This window comes from Papio anubis, chromosome 4, assembly GCF_008728515.1.
Source record: "Papio anubis isolate 15944 chromosome 4, Panubis1.0, whole genome shotgun sequence".
NCBI classification, from domain to species: domain Eukaryota; kingdom Metazoa; phylum Chordata; class Mammalia; order Primates; family Cercopithecidae; genus Papio; species Papio anubis.
The window spans coordinates 53,696,471-53,722,062 of record NC_044979.1 but is presented as its reverse complement, the minus strand read 5'-3'; the positions used below and the strand labels follow the sequence as shown (position 1 = coordinate 53,722,062).

General features: G+C 37.5%; 1 protein-coding gene across 8 annotated transcripts in view; it reads left to right on the top strand.

The window, feature by feature from the left end:
- Positions 1-25,592, top strand: part of KMT2E (lysine methyltransferase 2E) — a 100,796-nt gene extending 75,204 nt beyond the window's left edge. For 7 of the 8 annotated variants that reach the window (XM_003896441.5, XM_009203602.4, XM_021936142.2 and 4 more), the window contains 14 exons: positions 1,412-1,676; positions 2,631-2,729; positions 13,037-13,201; positions 13,493-13,801; positions 16,927-17,181; positions 17,343-17,487; positions 18,007-18,257; positions 18,644-18,700; positions 18,841-19,404; positions 20,408-20,694; positions 21,769-21,857; positions 21,966-22,091; positions 22,263-22,360; positions 23,321-25,592. In XM_003896441.5, the coding sequence (XP_003896490.2) occupies positions 1,412-1,676; positions 2,631-2,729; positions 13,037-13,201; positions 13,493-13,801; positions 16,927-17,181; positions 17,343-17,487; positions 18,007-18,257; positions 18,644-18,700; positions 18,841-19,404; positions 20,408-20,694; positions 21,769-21,857; positions 21,966-22,091; positions 22,263-22,360; positions 23,321-24,832 (4,222 nt within the window). In that variant the 3' untranslated portion in view covers positions 24,833-25,592. The remainder of the gene's footprint in view (positions 1-1,411; positions 1,677-2,630; positions 2,730-13,036; positions 13,202-13,492; positions 13,802-16,926; positions 17,182-17,342; positions 17,488-18,006; positions 18,258-18,643; positions 18,701-18,840; positions 19,405-20,407; positions 20,695-21,768; positions 21,858-21,965; positions 22,092-22,262; positions 22,361-23,320) is intronic. The other variant, XM_009203603.4, reaches the window with a different exon arrangement.

Sequence of the window (25,592 nt, the reverse complement as noted above, 5' to 3'; positions counted from 1 at the left end):
ATCTTAGCAGCTGTGATAAAGATAAAGTGGTCAGAGTTGAGAAATATTGAAATGAAAAGTACATGCGCCTGAGAGTCATACAGACCTGGATCTAAATGCCGTCCCTTCCACATATTAACTGTGTAACGTTGGACAAGATGCTAATCCTCAGTGAGTTTTAATCTCACTTGTAAAATGGGAGTAATATCATTATTGTGAAGATGAGATAGGCTTCCATTTGAATGAGGGAACACTTAGTATAGTGAAAAGGAAACATTAAATTTTATCAAGGTAGCTTTTTAAAGAAACCTGGTTGTTGTTATCATTCCTTAAAGGATAAGACAAACTAGTTGAGGTTTAGTATTTGTTATACCTAGTGTTTTTTATGTAGGTCACATTGCAAATCAGTATTTTATATAGCACTCTGGGACACTGAAGTAATTATGGTTTCTGCCTTAATGTTTTGTGTAATCCACAGTATCATTTTGCTTTAAAAGGCTCAAAGTTCTGATGTATTTGTTTTTTTCTTCTTCTGTAACATATTACATGTTGAGCATCCCTCATGCAAAAATCTGAAATCCAAAATCCTAAACTTTTTTTGTTTTTTTGTTTTTTTGTTTTTTTGGTTTTTTTTTGGACGGAGTCTCACTCTGTCACCCAGGCTGGAATGCAGTGGCACGATCTTGGCTTACTACAACTTCTGCCTCCTGAATTCAGGCGATTCTCCTGCCTTAGCCTGTCGCATAGCCAGGATTACAGGTGCCTGCCACCATGCGCAGCTAATTTTTGTATTTTTAGTAGAGACAGGGTTTCACCATGTTGGCCAGGCTGTTCTCAAGTGATCTGCCTGCCTCGGCCTCCCAAAGTTCTGGGATTACAGGCGAGAGCCACTGCGCCTGGCCATCCTAAACTTTTTGAGCACTGACATGATGCCACAGGTAGAAAATTCTACACCTGACCTCATATGACAGGTCACAGTCAAAGTGCAGTCAGAACTTTGTTTCGGGCACAGAATTATTAAATACAGTGTAATACAGTGTGTAAAATTACTTTTAGCCTATATGAAACACGAGTGAATTTTGTGTTTAGATCTGGGTCCCATTCCCCAAGATATCTCATTATATATATGTAAACATTCCAAAATCCACAACCTTTCTGGTCCTAAGCATTTCAGGTAAGGCATGCTCAACCTGTACCAGTTATACTTATGATTGAAGGCCTAATATCTGGTCAGAAATCAACATCTAATTATTACATTATTTTAATGAAAAAAATTTTTGTGGTAGTTAACTAGGAATGTAAATTACTAAAAAGGATTGCTTATAATTAATAATTGCATACAATTTTGTGGAGTTGCAGCTTAAAATGGATTAGAAATTTCCCAGTTTTGTTTTATATTTTGAAATAAATATTTAATTGGTTATCTTTCCAGTAAGTACAAGGTGGACTGTGCATGCCTCAAAGAAAACCCAGAGTGCCCTGTTCTAAAACGTAGTTCTGAATCCATGGAAAATATCAGTAGTGGTTATGAGACCAGACGGAAAAAAGGAAAAAAAGACAAAGATATTTCAAAAGAAAAAGATACACAAAATCAGAATATTACTTTGGATTGTGAAGGAACAACCAACAAAATGAAGAGCCCAGAAACTAAACAAAGAAAGCTTTCTCCATTGAGACTATCAGTATCAAATAATCAGGTATTGAACTCTGCTCTCAGTGAAATTGAATAAACAAAAGAAAATAATCTGTCATATTTTATCCTCTTCTTTGTTATATGTATAATTGTTTAAAGTATTTTTAAGTCTGTTCTGTCGTTTAATGAAGTATTCATAAGTGTAAAATACAGGTTCTGCTAGAATTTGTACAATATTTGTTGAAGTATTAAGAAACAGCGCAGCCAGCAAATCCTTGCAGAATTGCAGACAAGATTATCCTAAGACTAGATAACTTTAAAAAAATCTTCTAGCTGGCACTTTATGTTCATAATAAATGTTTTTATTTAAAGTCTTAAGCTGCAAAATTTTCTTTCCTTAAACATGTGGATGCAGGTAATCTTATCAATTCTATAAGCATGTCACAATAACAGCAAATAAAATTTTTGAGAGAAAATTCACTAAGAACATATAAGGTAATTTTGGGGGTAGAGTTTGGCCAAAGTCTATCTGCCCCACCAGTAAATATATTGTTATATGTCCTCTATAAACAAAAAACAGTTAGGAGGGATAATTAAAATGTGAAAATTAAGTAAGGTTTTGCTCATTTCCAGGGCCCTATCTTCTAGAAATGATTTACCTTAAACTTTCAACTGAACATACACTTACTGAGCACTGGGTATTTGCAGGTTTTTCTGAAATAATGTATAGATTTATGTTTTGGGAACTCTATAAATATAAGGCCGTGCTACCGTATTTGACCTATATTGATAAAAACTTGATTGGCTAAAATTTAAAAAGCAAAAGTATTTGATTGCATGATTTTGAAAAGCATCTTGAATTAGGAAACCAGTTCTAAATTTCTTAAATGAATTTAAGTAGGCTGATGATATTTATATGTTGAATTTCTTGTGGTTGAAAGACATTAAAATATTTTAATGTCACTGGTTGTATAGATGGAATAATAGTTTGTATAAAGAAGTCATTTCCATTTTTCAGGAACCAGATTTTATTGATGATATAGAAGAAAAAACTCCTGTTAGTAATGAAGTAGAAATGGAATCAGAGGAGCAGATTGCAGAAAGGAAAAGGAAGATGGTAAGTTGGGAAGCTACTAGTTTGGGCTTAGTGACAGCTGCTCTGCATATGGTAACTGTTGCTGCCTTTACATGGGCTTTCACGCTATTCTTTGAAGTTAGCAAATGATGTGCCATTGAGCATTTTTATTTGGTTTGATCATTACCATTTAAATAAATGTCACTAATCTTGTATTTTTGTTGGTTGTTCATTAGAGATTTAAGAATGTATGACATTTAAGAAATAACATTTTGGAAGTAATAACTATTAATATTTTAATAATTCCACAATGAACTATTAATAAATTTTAATGCCACAATTATTGTTCAGAATGTCTTTTCTTAGCTAAATGTATCCTTTCATGATTTGAAATATAATAAAAACAGAACTTTAAACCTTATAGCACCAAATAAATTGCTTATGCAAAAAAAACAAAACTGACCACTGGTAGCTATTTCTATATTCTCACACTGCTATCATACAGTAAGGTTCTCATTAAAATAAATTTAGGATGTATATTCCTTGTACTATTTACAAATACTTTATCAATGTAAAAATTAGGACAAGGTATTTTCTCACAAATTATGGTAATTTAGCATTTGATCTGTCAGTCAAGGTAATTTAGCATTTGATATATCAGCCAGTTAAGAAAATATCATGATATACCTTCCATGCCCTAAAATTTGAAAGTGACTTTACAAACTGACTGATGGCCTTATGATAGGTGCTCCCCATTCCCCTTTACTTCGTATGCTCCTTTGTGTCCTGTTTTCCGGGTTTTCATGTTGTATTCCATGGAATCTCATGTCACATATTTAAGGGTGAGATGTTTGAAAGTTTGGTCATTGTTGACTGGGAGCAGTGGCTCACATCACTCACTTTGGGAGGCCAAGGTGGATAGATCACCTGAGGCCAGAAGTTCGAGACCAGCCTGGTCAACACGGCGAAACCCCATCTCTAGTAAAAATACAAAAATTAGCCGGGCATGGTGGTATGCGCTTATATTCCCAGCTATTCAAGAGGCTGAGGTGGGAGAATTGCTTGAACCCAGGAGGTGGAGGTTGCAGCGAGCTACCTGGGCGACAGAGCGAGACTCTGTCTCCAACAACAACAACAAAAGTCTGATCATTGTTGACCTACTTAATATGTGCCTGTTTTTATCACCTTGATAGTTTTCTAATATTGATGAATTATTGATACTCAGAATTCTGAAAACAATGAAGAACAGTTTCATAGCCTTAGGATTTCAGGAACACTGGTCTGTCGAGACAAGGTAGTATTAGAAGAAAAGAAAATAGAAAATATTGGAGGAGTTTATAAAGGAGAAATTATTGTACCTAAAGGGATTATCTTGAACCTTTTTTGAGATTCGATTATATATGTTATGTGTGCCTTTTCAAGTTACCTATGGCTCTTTATTGAGTATTGATTTTTAGTACTGTTCTGTTTATTCTTCAACTGACACAGCCTTGTGCTGGGAATTTTTAGGAAACCAATTTAGAGTATTACTTGTTTCTGTGTGTGGCAAGTGTCTGGTGGGAGGAACCTCTTTTATAACTGGCTTTAAGGGCTGTCACGACCACTTTGGAGAAAAAATGAAATAAAAAAAAATCATAGGCCAGGCATGGTAGCTCACATCTGTAATCCCAGCACTTTGGGAGGCTGAGGTGGGAAGATCACTTCAGCCCAGGAGTTAAGAGACCCACCATGGGCAATATAGCGAGACCTCATCTGTACAAAAAATTTAAAAAATTAGACAGGTTTGACAGCGCATGCCTGTAGTCCCAGCTATTCAGGATGCTGAGGCGGGAGGATCACTTGAGTCTAGGAGGTCAAGGCTGCACTGAGCTGTGATCCTACCACTGCACTCCAGCCTAGGTGATGAGAGTGAGATCCCTGTCACAAAACAAACAAAAACAGAAAACCAGTGGGGGTTTGTTGTTTGCCCATAAATACAATACTTTTATTCAGATTGAATTCTGTTTATAAACATTTATATGGGGCTACTTTAAATATATATTTTTCTATAAATGCTGACAAAGTTAGTGGATCTTAGAACATCCTCATTTCTAGATGCCAGAAGAAAATTGGATATTTGCTGGGCACGGTGGCTCACGCCTGTAATCCCAGCACTTTGGGAGGCCGAGACGGGTGGATCACCTGAGGTCAGGAGTTTAAGACCAGCCTGGCCAATATGATGAAACCCCGTGTCTACTAAAAATACAAAAAAGTTAGCCGGGCATGGTGGCATGCGACTGTAATCCCAGCCACTTGGGAGACTGAGGCAGGAGAATCACTTGAACCTGGGAGGCGGAGGTTGCAGTGAACCGAGATTGTACCATTGCACTCCAGCCTGGGCAATAAGAGCGAAACTCCATCTCCACAAAAAAGAGAGAATTGTATACTCCATGTTAAACTTGGTGGAACTTAGAAAATATATATGTATATTGGCTTACTTACTTGGAATCCATTTTTGGTCCTGGTTTTCCTTATTAGTATGCTATAGTAAAATGAAGAATACTTCAAAGTTTTTATGTCCATTTTAATATATTCTGCCATCTGCCATTAAAGTGGATATGAAACCGAGTATTTTTCATGGGAATAAAATGTGGAAAACTTGAAAGTATAAATGTCTTTAATTTGGTATTTCAAAAGGATACGAAATTAAAATCTAAAAATCCTTGGCTCCTGACCCATAGCTCTCCAAGTCATCGCAATTGTTACTTCTAATTGGTACATTTGCTTTGATGTTTGCATTAAAGAATTTTTTGATGTAGTCAAATAAGCAGAATGAAAAATCATGCATCCTAGGATTCCTAAGCAATTAGTAGAGTTCCCCACCCCCAAGTATTAATATTATATTTGGTCTTGAAAAGTTAAAAATGAATCACCTTTAATCTTCCTAGTCTTGATTTATATTGGTTAGATTAACATCAGTAGTCAGAAAGATAATGTCAAATCAAAAAGTGAGAAAGAGGGACAACTAAAACTAGGTAGAATAAAGATGGTGGCATACTACTCTTGAGAAACTTAGTCAAACTGATTTAAATCTCCACCTGTGACAAGATCGACTTCCAAACCATATTACTTTTCCAGGACCAGAAATTTTCCAGGGTTAATATTTTGAAATATTTGCATTGCACTTATCAGTTGAAGATCCCAAATCCAAAAATCTGAAATGCTCCAATGAGCATTTCCTTTGAGCACCATGTTGGCCATCAAAAAGTTCTGGATTTTGGAGCGTTTCAGATTTAAGATGCTCACCTAGACTCGGTATCATGTATATTTATCAGATTGCAGTAAGACGAGTCAGTAATAACATCTTCCCGGATAAACTCCATGTAATCACCAAATTTAAATGTATAGTAGTCCCTCCTTATCTGCAGGTTTGCTTTCCCAGGTTTCAGTTACCCACTGAGGTTCAAAATATTAAGGTATTTTGAGAGAGATACCACATTCACGTAACTTTCATTACAGTACATGGTTATAATTGTTCGATTTTGTTACAGTTACATATGTATAGGAAAAAACAGCACTGTATGTATAGGGTTCAGTACTATCTGCAGTTTCAGGCATGCTTTGGTGGTCTTGAAGTGTATCCCCTGTGAATAAGTGGGATCTATTGTACTACACCCTGTCCTTTTGTAGTACAGCTTGAAAAATACAAAATTGGCAATTTTAACCTGTGTACATAATTTCACATACCACCTATTAAAATCATGCTTAATTTCCAGAAATTGCACCAGGGTATTTATGTGTTTTGGTTGTTGGCTTCTTTTTTTTTTTTTTTTTTTTTTTTTGAGATGGAGTCTCGCTGTGTCACCCAGGCTGGAGTGCAGTGGCGCGATCTCGGCTCACTGCAAGTTCCACTTCCCGGGTTCACGCCATTCTCCCGCCTCAGCCTCTGAGTAGCCGGGACTACAGGCGCCCGCCACCATGCCCGGCTAGTTTTTTGTATTTTTAGTAGAGACGGGGTTTCACCATGTTAGCCAGGATGGTCTCGATCTCGTGACCTCGTGATCCACCCGCCTCAGCCTCCCAAAGTGCTGGGATTACAGGCTTGAGCCACCGCACCCGGCCAGCTTCATTTTTTTAAATGAGAATAGAAGGCAGTATCTCTGCTTTTAGAAGTATTTACAAAAATAATTACAACTCAGCAATAAGTGAAGGAGATATAAATATGATAGATAACTTATAGCTGGGGAGAGATCAGATTGTTTCATGAACTCTAGGTAATATATTTATGTATGTATATTTAATATATTTCTGTATTTATTATGGACCTTTTGAGTAGGGTTAACCAAATACAGGTTAGCTTATGACAAAGTTTTATGGAATGTATTTTTCCAGGGGAAATCCTGGAGAGAGCTATAAATATAATAAATTATATTTGGTTGGGATTATAGGCTATTTTTGGAGGAGAGGGCTACTAAGGAGATAAAGTTGGCTAGAGGTCACACAAAATACTCAGGGATGAAGATTTCATGAAAGAATATTTATGTGGCCAAGATGGAAAGCCTTTTCATTTCCAGTTCCATTACCCTCTACCCCTTTTGGCCTTTTGGATTTTTCTTTTATGAACATTTTCTTTTTCCATCCATCATATTTTGTCTTTTTTTTCCTTAGGAAGTTGTTACCTGCTTTTACCAAAGCAAATTTGTGGCTAAGTTATATGGAACTGCATAGTTATTGTACATTAGGAAAATCTTACCATTAGCCAGTAGACTGAAATACAGTAGACTGTTTATACTCACTTGATTCCAAAAACCAGGGCACTACTGAGTGTCCTCCTAGTGTGTTTGTGGAGGTGGGGTTAGGTGGCTGTAATCGTGTCATATAAATAGTACATGTGGAAGGGGATTAGATACTGGGGGGTATACCTGTAGCTTAAAGTGATCATTTTAAAAGCAGCAAACTTCTGAAAGATTTAAATACTGAAAGAGACTTGTTGCTGGGCCTAGTGGCTCATGCCTATAACCCCAGCACTTTGGGAGGCCAAGTTGGTTGATCACTTGAGTTCACGAGTTTGAGACCAGACTGGGTGACATGGCAAAACTCCATCTCTACTAAAAATACAAAGATTAGCCAGGCATGGTGGGACATGCCTATAATCCCAGCTACTTGGGAGGCTGAGGCACGAGAATCACTTGAACCAGAGGAGGAGGTTGCATTGAGCCAAGATGGTACCACTGCACTGCAGCCTGGGTGACAGTGAAAAGCTCAAAAAATAAATAAATAAAACACTTCCTCCCCCATTTATAATGGCATGAAAACAGTCTCCTTTGTAGTTTTCAAATATTTCCAAAATAATTTTTCATAACCCTCATAATGTACTTTGGGAATATAATCTTGGTAATATTTGATGGCCTGTATTGTCAGGTTGCTTACAATTGAGTCCACAGAAGATGATTCAGTGTGGTCTTCATATTTAAAAGGACGGACATTTCATAAACAGTGAAAGGGTATGACAAGGAAGTCACGTAGGCAAGATTCCTGGACTTGTCGAGCAGCTAGGATAGTCTAGAATTTTTATACCACCACAACATAAACTTCATGAGGGAGAAAACCTATAGTTTTATTCATTGTTGTAGCCCTAGCTCCTAGGGGAATAAAAAATGATGGGCAAAAAAGTAGACCCTCAATAAATGAGCTAACTGAATGTTCCTGACAACCATTTGAGGAAAGATAGATATAGGCCCATGAATGTGAAATGAATGAAGCTTCCCTGTAGTTCAGGTAATGCATGATCTGGAGGCCTTTGCCCTGGATTGTGCAGGATTCTCCATAATTTTCTCAGCGTTCACCCTTCACATCAAGGAGTATTCCATGCAAGTATAACTTGAGATGCTTTGTGAAAAAGAGCCATGATCAGTTTACTGTGATGAGCACTATACGATATCCTTCCTTTTCAGATTTCCAGTGTACATATGTTTAAAAACTTGAGAAATTGTCAGATTTTCCTAAACTTGTATACCCTTGCAGTTTCTTGTGGATAACACCTTTGACTCCCACAGAGTGTTATTCAATGGAACAGACACTGTGGGAAAACACTACAGAATACATGCTGTTACTAAATGTCTCTAGGAAAACTTGACTGACTTCATTTAGAAAATCACTTTAGAAGATGCAGTGCTTTAATAATAAAATAGAGAAGATAAATTTGTTGCCAGAAAAGACATCTGGTGACAGGATTTGAGATTTTATCCAACTCCCTGTTCTGTCCTCAGCATGATTAAGTTGATACTGATTTTTTTTGTAAGGTCCCATTTTCTCTAAGAGTGGGAATTGTATTTCTAAAGAGGAGTAATTAATGACATTGTGGTGTTAGTGAAAGGGAACCTGTTTCTTTTTTTCATTTTTTTTTGAGACGGAGTCTCACTCTGTCACCAGGCCTGGAGTGCAGTGGTGTAATGTTGGCTCACTGCAACCTCTGCCTCCTGGGTTCAAGTGATTCTCCTGCCTCCACCTCCCAAGTAGCTGGGATTACAGTGCCCACCAGCACGCCTGGCTACCTTTTTGTATCTTTAGTAGAGATGGGGTTTCACCATGTCGGCCAGGCTGGTCTCGAACTCCTGACCTTGTGATCCACCCACTTCTGCCTCCCAAAGTGCTGGGATTACAGGCTAGAGCCACTGCGCCCAGCCACCTATTTTTATTAGGTACACAGTTCAAACAAAATGAGGTTAATCAGCTTTAGCTGCCTTCTAATAAATTCAAGATTTCCAAAATTGTTGAAATGCTTCGTTACATGTCTTCAAGTAACAGTGATACGTGCTTGACATAATGTACACATAGTTCTTACTCATTTAACAAAAATGTGAGAGCTTGCCATTTGAAATATCAGATGAACAAAGAAGGCAAGGTCACTGCTCTGGAGAAGCTTTCATAGAGAATGGGGTAGAGGGAATAACAAACGAGTATCAAAATAATAAAGAGTGCCGTGAGTATAAATTCAATCACATGACAGAGGAAATGGAGACACCACACAAGTCATACATGTTATTTTGGAATGATTTTTATTGGTAACAGATAATCTTACCCATCTTTTTAGATTTATAAGTTAATCTTTGTTATATAAAAGGGTAACACTTTTTTTGAGCAAGGAATCATTTAATTTCTCTATTTCAAAACCAAAGGATAGGGTGATTTTGTAGGTGGGCTCTGGCTTTCCTTTTCCTATTTCTTTTTTTTAGATAAAGACAGGGCCTCGCTCTGTTGTCCAAGCTAGAGTGCACTGGTGTGATCAGTAGCTCACCGCAGCCTCCAACTCCTGGACTCAAGCAATCCTCCTCCCTCAGTGTCTGGAGTAGCCTGAACTACAGGCGCATGCCACCATGTTCCACTAATGTAAATTTTTTTTTTTTTTTTCCCTGAGACAGTGTCTCGCTTTGTCACCTGGCTGGAGTGCAGTGGCACAATCTCAGCTCACTGCAACCTCCACCTCCCAGGTTCAAGCGATTCTCCTGCCCCAAACTCCTGAGTAGCTGGGACTACAGGCGCCACGCCACTACACCTGGCTAATTTTTGTTTTTTTAGTAGACAGGGTTTCACTATATTAGCCAGGATGGTCTCAATCTCTTGACCTCATGATCCATCCGCCTCGGCCTCCCAAAGTGCTGAGATTAGAGGTGTTTAAGCCACCGCGCCCAGCCTAAATTTTTTTGTGGAGATGGGGGTCTTGCTTTATGATGGGGATATTACTAAGCAGACTGCTTATAGGAAATTACAATCCTCTGTATTTACTCTTGTAAAACCATAAACTAAGATACATGTCATAAAAATAATGTATAGATTTCATGGGAAATCTATCAAGTGTAGATTATATAGCACAGGTGTTAGGGACTATGGAAAAGTCTGCTGGGGTCAATTAGGACTCCTAATTTCTCCATCTCTAGATAGTCAGCTGTAACTACCTCAAAGAATAAAACTTGTTTTTCAGTTACAGCTATAAAATGGGTGGCAAATTTTGTCTTTAAATATGTACTATATACATGCCTGTGTCAAAGAATGTACTGTGGGTGACTAGAAAAGCTGAATGACATATGACCTTTACGAAATTTAAAATAAATGTAGAAAATCAGGCATGTTTATATTTCAAAATATTTGTGTATTTTAAGATAAAGTTAGGTTTAAAGCTGTTAGGAAATGTTTAGTGCTTTCAGCTTTATTCTTACCCAGCTGTAGTAATGTAGGAAGGGTTTTGCTTTACGTAGTGGCAGTAATTGGAAAGAAGAGTAAATTAGGAGCTAGGAAACCTGCATAATAATTATGGCTCTGCTTTTGAATGAGTCACTTAATACACATGGGCTTTGGTTTCTTCAGCAGTATTGGACCACATTATTTTTTAAGATCCTGATCAACTCTAGATTATGAACCATCTCTAAATACAGGATTTTGCTCTGACTATAAATTAGCTGTAGTGTTTACAGGGGAGTTTTTTTAATTGAATGTTTATATCATAGTTTTATCTGTGACCCTTATTCCTACTATCCAAAACAAAAAAATACTGGACTATGTCAGACTCTTTTGGCATAAATTCATATTTACCTTAGAACACCCAGGATAATCATACTACAGAAAACATCTTCCTTGGGGGCCCGCCTTGTGGGTAGTTTTTTCTTTTACACATACAGTGATTTTTGCCAAGACAAGTTTGTTTCTTCTGGAAAAATGTACTTTCCCCAAATTGTACTTTCCCCAAAAATGTACTTTCCCCAAATAAAAATTCTTTATTTTAATTTTTTTGAAAAGAAATAACCATAGTAATTAATCCCTCCCCTCCAACCAGGTTCATCAGGTAAAGCGCAGTTTGGGAAAATGATCTTTTTAGTTACTCCAAATTTCTCCTTTTCTAAATTCAGGGTTTTAGAGAAGCCCTGATAAAAAGTTTTACAGAGAACCACACGACAAAAAGGGGTAAAGGTAATTTAAAAGCCCCAAAATAAGGAATTTTCTAAGAAAAGAACTCAGATGTAAAACTTTCAGTTCCAGTGAACAAGTAGAACCATCTTTTGCATGTGCTATTTTAGTGTTTGCCCATCCCAGGCTAGGAGAAGTGAGATGCCGATATGTAATCCATGAACAAAGAACCTTACCTCTTTGGACCTGTTTCCTCAGAGTCATGTTTGCAATATGACAATTTGCTGTAACAAATTAGAAACTTAAAAGTATTATTACTTTTGTTGACATAATATTTTGTTCCCTTGCTGAGTGTAACAACAACAACAAAAATACAGGAATGGGTAAACAGTAGTTTCCAAAGTGTAGGTATCTTGAGGTTTGAATCTCTGCTGGCAATTAGTGGAACTAGAGCTCCAATATTGAGAAGACTATGGCATCCAGACCTTGAGTTTCTGATCTTTCTTCCTCACATCGATGGTAATAAAGGAGGAAAGACAAATGGATCTGAGCCTCAGGACCTGGTTCTTTTCATTTGAAGAACTGGACAGTTGATGGATGTGGTTCCTGGTTCTGGTTTAGAGCTGAAGCATCTGCCAGGCCCACTGGTGAAGGCTCTGGGTCTTGCTCTTAATGTTCTCTTTGGATAGAGAACTGATGCTCAAAGGAACACTTGGCTGTTTCTCAGTCCCTGTCTTGAATTGTCAGTGTAAGACAGGAAGAGCAGAAGGTAGAGAAATACCTTATAAGAATTACAATGGAGGGCGAGAGGCTAAAGTAGAAATAATAATTAACATACGGAATGCCTACAATTTTCCAACTACTGTTTGAAAACCTCACATTTTCTGTTGGAACCAAATAACAACTCAGAGAAGTGCAAGTTTTATTACCCACATCTTACTGTCTCAGAAAGGTTAACTAGCCTGGAGTCACAGAGATACTTACCAAATAACAGTTGTAATTTTTAAATGCAAGACTTTACCTCGCAACATCCTGCTGCAGTATGTCAATAATATACTCACTCAAGTGCATATGAATTTTACCTTTTCAGCATATCATTACCTTAGGGATTTTGGATCTTTTCTTAAAAGGCTGGTTTCTGTATTATTAAGAGAAAAGATTTTCGGTTTGGTAAAACAAGGTAATTTTTGAGGCTTTTTTTGCTTTGTTTTACCCTTATCATTAACACTCAATCATCCAAGTGTTTCCTTCATGAAATACTTGTAATAACAGGGCTTACCAAGATGATGGGAATTCTGAAAGGTCTTGAATGAACAGAAATGTTTTTTCTCCCCATATCCACCAATAATAGAAGTAGTTTGCTAATAGTATCATAGCAATTATTTTTTAAATTTATCACAAACATTTGGACTTAATTTTACTTTTGAGCAATGATATTTATGATGTCACTTAAATTTTATATTTCATAGACAAGAGAAGAAAGAAAAATGGAAGCAATTTTGCAAGCTTTTGCCAGACTTGAAAAGAGAGAGAAAAGAAGAGAACAAGCTTTGGAAAGGATCAGCACAGCCAAAACTGAAGTTAAAACTGAATGTAAAGATACACAGATTGTCAGTGATGCTGAAGTTATTCAGGTATTACTTATTCAGGTCTAGTTTTATTTTCTTAAACACTTTCAAATAAAATTTCTATACTTGCATTAATTACTTATAAGGAATTTAAAATAATGTCTATTAGCTTTTTAATAGCCTCTTTCAGATTCTATGGGAGTTTCAGTTTGAGCTAAGACTATATATTATTTCTGTTCTTTATAACAGAATTCATAAATTCTGGAAAGTTGGCTTCTGAAGTAGATTAATGCTATTATATTTAAACTTTATATATATGTAGTATAAAAAGCTCCATTCGGTTGTATTTTGAATTAGGAACAAGCAAAAGAAGAAAATGCTAGCAAGCCAACCCCTGCCAAAGTAAATAGAACTAAACAGAGAAAAAGTTTTTCTCGGAGTAGGACTCACATTGGACAGCAGCGTCGGAGACACAGAACTGTCAGCATGTGTTCGGATATCCAGCCATCTTCTCCTGATATAGAAGTTACTTCACAACAAAATGATATTGAAAATACTGTACTTACAATAGAACCAGAAACTGAAACTGCACTAGCAGAAATAATTACTGAAACTGAAGTTCCAGCACTTAATAAATGTCCTACAAAGTACCCCAAAACAAAGAAGGTATGATTCTAATGAACGTAAGAACTGTTTTTCTAACAGTTTCTTATATTAGTTATATTGGTGTTTTAAAAACTGGATTTTTAAGATCTCATAATGAACAGAATAAGACGCAGTTTTTATACTTGCAGATTTTTAAAATAAGAATGAGAATCCCAGAACTGTAAAATTAATATAAATGTTTGCATTACTGTGAAGATAAAGTTACATTCAGTTTATCAGGACTTTTTAGTATTGCAATTCATGATTTCTTTAAATAAGTTTGTCTACTTTATGTACAAAATATATACTTCTCTGAAACTGGTTTTAGATGTGTTATCCTTTATTTATATTTTTATAAATTTCATTGTATAGGTAGATTATAAGAATTAAATGTGAAGAAATTGTTGATTTCCACAGAATGTACTATGAAAATTTATAAGAAAGAGTAGTTTTAGGTGTAATTATTAATAAAAATCTTTAAAACACTACTGTCAGACTTAAGCAATTACGGGAAACAACCTGAGCTTTTTCATATCAGAAATAACAGAACATCCTAAATGAAGCTGCTCTTTATCTCCCACTCTGACTAGAGTACAGCAGATTGGGGCAGAGATATTAAAGTGTGGTAATCCTTACACTGTTTAGGGGTAGATCACGAATGTATACTTCTCATACACTTTTCTTTGAAATTTCATTTATTCTGTCTTTGTTCTTACCTAATTCAGTACAGTTTGTAGGCATGCTGCTAAACCATGACATGTACGTTTAGTAAAATTCTAGTATGAACCCAGGATTGTATTTTAATAGCACAAATTAAATAATTTACTTGCCAAAGTCACAGGTTTCATTAGAGACAATCTAAACACAGTTGTTTCTAATTCAAAGTCTGTGCTCTCCTTACTGCACCACCACAGCTTAAGCAACCCAATATTTGCCTGTAACAATGGACAAAAAATTCTAACTTTGTAAAGTGAAAAGAAAAAAACCTCAGGCTTAAAAGAAGTGAAACTACTTTCTCAATTACAAATATGACATAATCCCTACCCTTTATTAAACTTTTAACAAAGTTGTGGTACTATAAATTTATTTAAATCCTTGGTCTGAGATGTAGGCTTCTACATCCTATCTGATTCTCTTAAAAAGCCTCTTTTGGCTGCAGATTTTGTTATTTTAAACAACATACTGTTTGACAGAGTACCAAATTATCATGATTTCCCCTAAAGGCCTCATTCATTAGAACCCCAAGAGCTTTATGTATGTTATTGAACTTTTAATCTTCACAGCAATCCTATTTATAGAACTAGGTTCTATCACAACCCTTCTTTTACAGATAGAGGTATAAAAAAGTTACTTAACTTGCTCATGGTCACAGTGTAAATGGCGAAGCCAGGATTCACCCTCCTGGCAGTCTGGCTTCAGACTCCATGACCAGACTCCAGACTGCATTCTAGTGCTGTCCTAGGAATGGAGTTCTGTATACATAGAGGGACAGAAAAGATGCTAAAATGTTTATAGTGGTTACCTAAGGATGGGTAGATTTTTAAAATGTGTTTATGTGTGTGTGTGTGTGTCTATACATGTCCATATTTATATATGCTAAGTTCTGTACATTTTCTTTTTTTTTTTTTTTTGAGATGGAGTCGCGCTCTGTTGCCCACGCTGGAGTGCAGTGGCGTGATCTCTGCTCACTGCAACCTCCGCCTCCCGGGTTCAAGTGCTTCTCCTGCCTCAGCCTCCAGAGTAGCTGGACTACAGGCGCACACCACCATACTCGGCTAATTTTTTTGTATTTTAGTAGAAACAGGGTTTCACCATGTTGGCCAGGATAGTCTCCATCTCCTGACCTTCTGATCCACCTGCCTTGGCCTCCCAAAGTGCTTGGATTACATGCGAGAGCCACCACACCTGGCCACATTTTCTATAAGTTAAATTTATACTTATAAATTAAAATATTTGCTAACTAGATAACAATATGAAGTAGTAATTTATACTTCAGCCAATAAAGACTGCATTATGTATGTTGTAGATCAGAGAATCAGAATTAACAACTATGAAAATTTTCAAAGCACAAGAACCTTAAGAGATATTCCAAACCCCTTAAATCAGTGATTGTCAATGGTGACTTTTAAATATGTATGTATCGTGAGCCAGATGTGGTGGCTGATGCCTGCAATCCCAACATTTGGGGAGGCTAAGGAGGGAGGATCACTTGAGCCCAGGAGTTCAAAACCAGCCTGGGCAACATAACAAGACCCTGTCTCTACAGAAAATTAAAAACAAAAAAATTAGCCGGGCATGGTGGGTGCATACCTGTAGTCCCAGCTATTTGGGAGGCTAAGGTGGTAGGATGACTTGAGCCCAGGAGGTTGAGGCTACAGTGAGCCATGATCAAGCCACTGTACTCCAGCCTGGGCAACTCACCCTTTCTCAGAAAAAGTACTGTGCACTGTCCTCATCTCCAGCTAGCGTAGGAAAATACTGCCTAAAATCAGATTTTTCTAACAGATGGAACATTTTATACCTATAATAGAAGCAGTAGTAAACCTAAATTTAGTGTGTTTAATAAAATGGTACTGACATGTCTCTAGTTGTAACTATATTAAAAAGCTTGGCTGGACACGGTGGCTCACACCTGTAAACTCAGCACTTTGCAAGGCTGAGGCAGGAGGATTGCTTGAGACCAGCCTGGGCAATATAGCGGACCTTGTCTCTACAAAATATTTTAAAAATTAGCCAGGCATGGTGGTGAGCACCTTGTCCCAGCTACTCGGGAGGCTGCAGTGGAGGGATCACCTGAGCCCAGGAGGCGGAGGCTTCAATAAGCTGAGACTGCACCACTGCACTCCAGCCTGATGACAAGAGATCTTGTCTCAAAAAAAAAAAGTAATATAAATTTCATGTAATATAAATATTTAAAAAGCAACCATATGTTTGGTTCTACAACATAATTGGGTAAAAAGTTTCAGAATAACAGTAGATAACTAAGGAAATGTAAAAGGACATACTGATATTTTGATCATATATGAATGATTTAAATTACCCAATTGATCATTTTAGGTAATACACCAATTTCAAATCTGATACTAAAATATTCAATACAATTTGGAATTACATATATAATGATCCAAATTTTTTCTTTTCTCTAGCACTTGGTCAATGAATGGTTAAGTGAGAAGAATGAGAAGACAGGAAAACCTTCAGATGGCCTTTCAGAAAGGCCTCTACGCATAACTACAGATCCTGAAGTGTTAGCTACACAACTCAATTCTTTACCAGGTCTCACTTACAGCCCCCATGTATACTCTACTCCTAAGCATTATATTAGATTTACTTCACCATTCCTTTCAGAAAAAAGGAGAAGAAAAGAACCTACTGAAAACATTTCTGGTTCATGCAAGAAGGTAAACTTTTCTTTGGAAGTAAAAATGTAGAATGAGCCAAATGCCAACTCATTCCTTACTACCATCCATGGTAGTGAAATGCTTTTGGAATCAGCTCTGTATTTACAGGCTGAACAGGTACAAACTGATTCCTATTCATTCATGTATTCTGTTTCATTCAGCGATGGTTGAAACAAGCTCTGGAAGAAGAAAATTCAGCAATTTTACATAGATTTAATTCACCCTGTCAAGAAAGATCCAGAAGTCCTGCAGTCAATGGTGAAAACAAAAGTCCACTACTATTAAATGACAGCTGTTCCCTTTCAGGTAGAATTTTTTTCAGAATTGTTTTAGTTTGAGAAATGTGGCAAGGCATATATATAGCTTTTTAACAGGCATATTCTAGTTACTGGTATGCACTTTAGAAGAGCAGCACATTGTTGTATAGATTTTCTCTTTTCTGTCCTCTGTATTTTTTGGCTGAAGATACCAGTTCATAATATCATGTATGTTGGGGTTTATGAATTTTTAAAGGCTTTTGGACTGGCTGCTTTTCAGACACACAAGGACTCTTACAAATCAGTTAAAGTAACATCAGTACTTGTAAGATACTTTGAGACCCCTAGGCCTATAATCCCTCCAGGCAAGGTAATGCTTGTTAATTGGGGAGGGAGCGGGGGCACTGCTTCATGTTAGTACCATTTTTTTAAAAACCTTGAAATTTAGTTTTGGGGTAAAAGTCATAACTGCCATTGTTTATATTTTATCTTTCCCAGAATGTGACATAAACAGATTTTAACAAATAGCAACAGCGTAATTTCTTACAGATTATTATTTCACCAACAGATTTAACTACACCACTAAAAAAACGAAGATTTTATCAGTTGCTAGATTCGGTTTACTCAGAAACCTCCACACCTACTCCTTCCCCGTATGCTACACCAACTCACACCGATATTACTCCTATGGACCCATCTTTTGCCACGCCTCCACGGATAAAATCAGATGATGAAACTTGTAGAAATGGTTATAAACCCATATATTCACCAGTTACCCCAGTAACTCCTGGTACACCAGGAAATACCATGCACTTTGAGGTGAGAAATTTTAATGGAGAAAAAAAAAATTCAACACCTGGGGGGATGGGATTTCTTTTAGGAGCTCTTTCCCCTCCTTTAACAACTAGTGTGCTAAGAATACGGAAACAGGCTGTAAGAAACTAAAAATCAGAAACATTCATTTATATGAATTTAGATGTTTTTATTTTTACTAAAATGAGCATAACTTTCATCTTAATGATATACACAGTAGACTGAATGTATGTATCAAATTGATTTTAAAGCAGTCTTATTTGGGGAATGGAAATAGGAAGCAAGATGTAAAACCAAAGTCTGTGTATTTTTTCATTTTGTTTTCGTTTCTATAATTATTATGGATATACTTACATATTTTTAAATTTTCAATTCTAATTCTTTATATACAGAATATTTCTTCCCCAGAAAGTTCTCCAGAAATAAAGAGACGCACTTATAGTCAAGAGGTAAGAAGTTAACTTAAAAAGGGTGAATTGGTAGTTTTTTTCCTATTACATTGTTTTGCTTAAATTACTAGTAAATTTTGAAATAAACAGTCCCAAGATGTGATCATTTGTATAATTTTTTTTTTTTAATTTGTAAACAGGGATATGACAGATCTTCAACCATGTTAACATTGGGGCCTTTTAGAAATTCTAATTTAACTGAACTGGGTCTGCAAGAAATAAAGACTATTGGTTATATGAGCCCTAGGAGTAGGACTGAAGTCAACAGGCAGTGCCCTGGAGAAAAGGAACCGATGTCAGACCTTCAGCTGGGACTCGATGCGGTTGAGCCAACTGCCCTACATAAAACCCTGGAAGCGCCTGCACATGACAGGGCTGAGCCCAACAGCCAACTGGACTCGACTCACTCTGGACGGGGCACAATATATTCTTCCTGGGTAAAGAGCCCTGACAGAACAGGAGTTAACTTCTCAGTGAACTCCAACTTGAGGGACCTGACACCCTCGCATCAGTTGGAGGTTGGAGGAGGCTTCCGAATAAGTGAGTCAAAGTGCCTGATGCAGGATGATACTAGAGGCATGTTTATGGAAACAACTGTGTTTTGTACTTCCGAAGATGGGCTTGTATCTGGTTTCGGACGGACTGTTAATGACAATTTGATCGACGGGAGTTGCACACCCCAGAATCCACCACAAAAGAAAAAGGTTACAAATTTAACAATTTATAGTCCTTTTAATAGTTTTTTTTCATACTACTACTGAGGGGAATTGGTAGTTAGATGTATTATGTAAGGCATTCTTAATTTAGTTATGAAAGTTACATTTTTATATTTTTAAACCTTTTGTAAATGCTGGCTTAATTAGAAAATGTTTACAGAAAAGTAAAAAATTCTAGTAATATGGGAAATCCTTGTAAGCACATGGTTTCAGAGAAATCTCAAGATGATTTATTTCACCAAATGAGTATTTTTTAAAACTAGGCACTCCCCAACCAAAAACACAGACTTGAATATTTGTGTTATTACCTTTATTGTACATTGAGCAAACACCTGTGTATAGAGGAAATGCCTCTTTCCTCATCTATAACATCTATAGTATTTAGGCCATGGATGTAAGTGTTTTTATTTTACTAATAGTTATGTATTAAATATTCAGTTCCCTGATTTCCCATTATTTGGTTGGCAGATGTACTGAGATAATTAGAATGCCTTATTTCAAAAGAAAGAAACTATAGCACTTACTTTGTTAGTAGGCTTATTGCTTTGCAAGTCCAAGAATTTTCGTGATGTGTGCTTTTAATTTTTATAACAGAGTCCAGTTGGCAACTTTGTGGGAAGCAATGTAGTATAGTGGAAAGAGCACGGGCTTTCAAGTAAGACCTAGGTTCGAATCCCGGCTCCAACACTCACCAGCTGTGTGACCTTGAGTGAGTGAGTTACTCAATTTCCTCATCTATAAAATGGGGATGATAATATACCTATTTCTTAGGGTTGTTGTGAGGATAAATGAGATAATGTATGTAAATCATCTAAGTACAATGCCTGGAATATAGTAGGCATTTGTTAATTGTTAATTATTTGTTCAGAATCAATTAAAATAATTTTCCTAATGTAAATATAGTAATTCTCTAGACAAAAAAAGAATGCATTGATTCTGACATAAAAAACAAGAATAAAAGATTTGCTTTTTCTTATCTTTCTTGCTTAAGGTTTCTCTATTAGAATACCGTAAGAGACAACGTGAAGCTAGGAAAAGTGGCTCTAAGACAGAGAACTTTCCACTCATTAGTGTATCACCCCATGCAAGTGGAAGCTTGAGCAACAATGGTGATGGCTGTGCCAGCAGTAATGAGAATGGGGAGCAGGTGGAACACACTGCTAGCCTACCTTTACCAACACCAGCTACGGTTTATAATGCCACTTCTGAAGAAACTAGCAATAACTGCCCTGTTAAGGATGCTACTGCCAGTGAGAAGAATGAACCAGAAGTTCAATGGTAAGCCCATTTGAAGTAATGCTACTCTGGAAAAAACAAGCTTTTGTTCAAGTATTCTTCCTATTTGTTGTTCTCCCAAGGCTAAGCTGATTGTGCTTTGTGGTCACAATTTTAAAAGATTCTCTCTGCTAATAGGATTTTAAGCCAGCTCTGTATGGCCTGTGTTGTTAAATGTTGATTGTATTTATTCCTTGGTAATTTATTCATTCTTTACACACAAATATCCTCTCCAAAGAATTTTTATCAGAATCAACAATTCTGCAGACTTCCTTTATAACCCCTACCAGTTACCTTGAAAGAACAACCAGGGTTAGTGCTTCTTCAGAAGGAATAGGAGCAGCTGCATATAGGATGGATCATGGCAAATGGCAGGCGGCCACACTCACTTTGCTCCTTGGTCCCCTTTCCACCTGAAAGCATGCAATCCTGATAGCAGTTTGTTAGGGGCATGTTTTGGTACCTTTGATAACCAAAAAAAAAATGACATTCTGAATGTTAATACATTATCTTCAACTCCTTGCCTTCTTTTCACCAATAAATTGCTGGAGACAAAGGAATTGAGTCCTTCAAATAAGGATAATCATCTCAGTTCTGGGAGCACTCAGCAAAATAAGAGAACTTTTTTTTTTTTTTTTTTTGAGATGGAGTCTTGCTCTGTCGCCCAGGCTGGAGTGCAGTGGCATGATCTCAGCTCACTGCAAGCTCCACCTCCCGCGTTCAAGCGATTCTCCTGCCTCAGCTTCCCAAGTAGCTGGGACTACAGGCGCCCGCCACCATGCCCGGCTAATTTTTTTTTTGTATTTTTAGTAGAGACGGGGTTTCACCGTGCTGGCCAGGCTGGTCTCGAACTCCTGACCTCGTAATCTGCCCACCTTGGCCTCCCAAAGTGCTGGGATTACAGGCGTGAGCCACCGTGCCCTGCCAAGATTAACTATTTTCAAAGGTTAACACCAAAGTATTTTCCCAGTAGATCAAAAGCCTTGGTCTGACAGTACATGTTGACTGTGAATCAACAAAGAATGTAGCTAGCAGTACTTTCTTTTAATAGAGGATAATGTGATTTTTCTTTTAAAGGACTGCCTCAACTTCAGTGGAACAAGTCAGAGAAAGGAGTTATCAGAGAGCTTTACTTCTCAGCGATCACCGAAAAGATAAAGATAGTGGTAAGTGAGCTTGTTCCTTCACCAGAAAGTGGAGTCAGTTAATCAATCTGCATCCTCGTTCTTTGCAGCTCTAATGTTCTCTTTGGGTCTGCTCTGCTTCATCTCTAGGGGGAGAATCACCATGTGTCTCATGTTCACCGAGTCATGTTCAGTCTTCACCTTCATCTCATTCAAATCACATTCCCCAGTTGCAAGCTAAGGGCCCAGTCCCTTCTTTCAGTGAACTTATGGAAGGTCAGTAAGCAGATGACCGATAATGTTATTCTTTAACACATTTTAAAATCAGACAAAAGAGAGCCTTTATAAAAAGTTGGTTTGGATAGTAGAATGTACGCTGCTTTGTGGTGTTAAAACAGTGTTTATTGTGTAATTTTACACTTACTATAGGTTTCTTCTGCTTTATAGACCCTGATCCTGAAAATCCAGAACCCACAACTACAAGTGAATGTCCATCCCCAGATACTTCTCAAAATACTTGTAAAAGTCCTTCAAAAATGAGCAAGGTAATAATATTGACCTTTCAATGGGTTCCAAAGGACTTTAGGTTGAGTGCAGAAAAGCTGATGGTTATAATTATGCAGTGTTTTTCTGCCATATCAAGTATCAATTTGTGACTTCTGGACACTTTTCCTGTCGGACATACTCAATTGTGTTTACTACTTTCTTTGTTCTCTCTCACTGAACATGTGATGGATAACTCTGACCAAACATTCAGGTTTTCTAAGCACACTTCAACAGCTTACATTTTCTTCAAATGTTCCACCTCTATTCTAGTGGTGCCTAGGAAATTCATAGCCTTGTTATGAAATTCTTAACCAGCCAATTATCTAAAAACAAAAGGATGTTTTATCATTTAAAAGGAATGACATCTTCATCCTGGATCATCAAGATGTAATAATGTAGCATGGCATGTATATCACTGGAAACTAAAGACAAGGAATCTGAGATTTATCTTTCTTTGATGATAGACATTTAAACAGTCTTATATTGGTTTATTTATATCTGAACAGTGTATAAGGAAAATGAAAAGGTATTAAAAATCAAAATGGTTTGAGGGAGCAAGTTGATTTACCCAAATCAATTTATCCTTAGGTTGGGTATAGAAATTTCAATTATAAAATTGAAACTTGCTATTGAAGTTCTTTCAGAGTAAGGCTCAAAAACAGGTTTCATTGCTTAGGGGTAAAAAGGCAGAGTAAAGTTGAAGAAAATTATTTCCTCAACTTGTCTTCAATAAAAATTAACCCAGAGAATTCACTTTAAGCTCACTCTCAGAACTGTTTGAAACAACTGAAAAATACTGGCTTTTTAATATCCCAAGCCTCCATAACTGACATATCCAGGATGTTATTTCCTGCCCCTCATTAAAATTAATATTTAGGTAGTATTAAATACCAAGGAGAATAAACCTCAAGGTACACAAAATGTTCCTTAAATGTATGTAATTTGTTTTTTCTTCATAGCCTGGTTCACCTGGATCTGTAATTCCTGCTCAAGCACATGGGAAAATATTCACAAAACCAGATCCCCAATGGGACTCCACAGTTACTGCATCCGAAGCTGAAAACGGTGTTCACCTAAAAACAGAGCTCCAACAGAAACAGCTGTCAAATAACAGCCAAGCACTTTCAAAGAATCATCCTCCTCAGACACACGTTCGTAATTCATCTGAGCAACTTTCACAAAAGCTGCCTTCTGCACCAACAAAGTTGCACTGTCCTCCATCACCTCACCTAGAAAATCCTCCAAAGTCATCCACGCCTCACACACCTGTGCAGCATGGTTATCTTTCACCAAAGCCTCCTTCACAGCAGTTAGGATCTCCCTACAGGCCTCATCATTCACAGTCACCTCAAGTTGGAACACCTCAGCGAGAGCCTCAGAGAAACTTTTATCCAGCAGCACAGAACCTTCAAGCCAATACTCAGCAGGCAACTTCTGGAACATTATTTACACAGACACCCTCAGGACAATCTGCAGCAACATACAGTCAGTTTAACCAACAAAGTCTGAACAGCACGGCACCACCCCCTCCACCTCCTCCACCTCCTTCTTCTTCGTCTTACTATCAAAACCAGCAGCCCTCTGCAAACTTTCAGAATTATAATCAGCTCAAAGGTAGTCTTTCTCAACAAACTGTGTTTACATCAGGACCAAATCAAGCACTTCCTGGCACCACAAGCCAGCAAACAGTTCCAGGACATCATGTGACTCCAGGGCATTTTTTGCCCTCTCAGAACCCTACCATTCACCATCAAACTGCTGCTGCTGTAGTCCCCCCTCCTCCTCCACCACCGCCTGCTCCAGGACCGCACCTTGTACAACAGCCGAATTCCCATCAGCAACACTCTGTAGCACATGTAGTAGGGCCTGTTCATGCGGTCACCCCTGGGTCGCATATTCATTCTCAAACTGCTGGACACCACTTACCCCCACCCCCACCCCCTCCCGGTCCTGCCCCTCATCACCATCCGCCACCCCATCCTTCCACAGGACTCCAAGGTCTACAAGCACAACACCAGCATGTTGTAAATTCAGCACCCCCACCACCCCCTCCGCCGCCACCTTCCAGTGTTTTGGCTTCTGGGCATCATACCACATCAGCTCAAGCCTTACACCACCCACCTCATCAAGGACCTCCACTTTTTCCTTCGAGTGCTCATCCAGCTGTACCACCGTATCCCTCACAAGCTACACATCATACCACTTTGGGACCGGGACCCCAGCACCAGCCTTCTGGAACAGGGCCACATTGTCCATTACCTGTCACAGGTCCTCATCTCCAGCCCCAAGGACCAAACAGTATTCCAACACCTACTGCTTCAGGGTTCTGTCCTCATCCTGGCTCTGTGGCCCTGCCACATGGGGTTCAAGGACCTCAGCAGGCATCTCCAGTGCCTGGACAGATTCCAATTCACAGAGCACAGGTGCCACCAACATTTCAAAACAATTACCATGGGTCAGGGTGGCATTAAAATGGACTCCAAAAACATTTTTTTAAATGTTCTGTAAGATAAACTGTATATTTCATATGTACCTGTTAAGGTACTTTTTAAAGCTTGTACATGAATCTTTGTATAAAAAACACCAGTGCTCTTTCATTGTATTTTTCTCATTTTTGCTTTTTGAAATTCCTTTAAAAAATGTGCTGTTAAGCCAGTATTAGGTATCTTTATTTTGTAAGTGAACATTCCAGCTGTTTTTTCTGGCAGATCTGATACTGATTTGATGCTGTATGATCTTTAAATTTTATTGTTGCAGTTAAATTCATTTAGTGAATGTTCTATTATTTTATACATACACATTAAGTACTCAACTAAGTAATGGCACTATGAGGATTTTCTTTTCTCCCCTTTCCTGTCAGCAGCAGTTCTGTGAATGCATCTTAGGTATAAAAATGCAATACAGATTTTTATATTTTGGTGTGGACATGGCTCATTTTTGTTTTACCAGTTATTTGCAAGCAAAATGTAATTTAATGTATAGATGATTTCTAGTGTCTCCTGACAAACTGTAAATACTGCATTTCTTTTGCGTATATAATTGCTTACAGCTTTTCTCATTTGATATATAGCATTGTACATATGACAAGTCTTTTGCAAAACTGTGTGATCTCTGTGAAAGTAGTACAGTATATGACCTTTAATTTCTTTTTTATTTTAAATATACTGTCACATTGAAGCACTGGTTGGGCATTTTAATTCATGTTAATAAATCACAATTATGTCAGTTTTA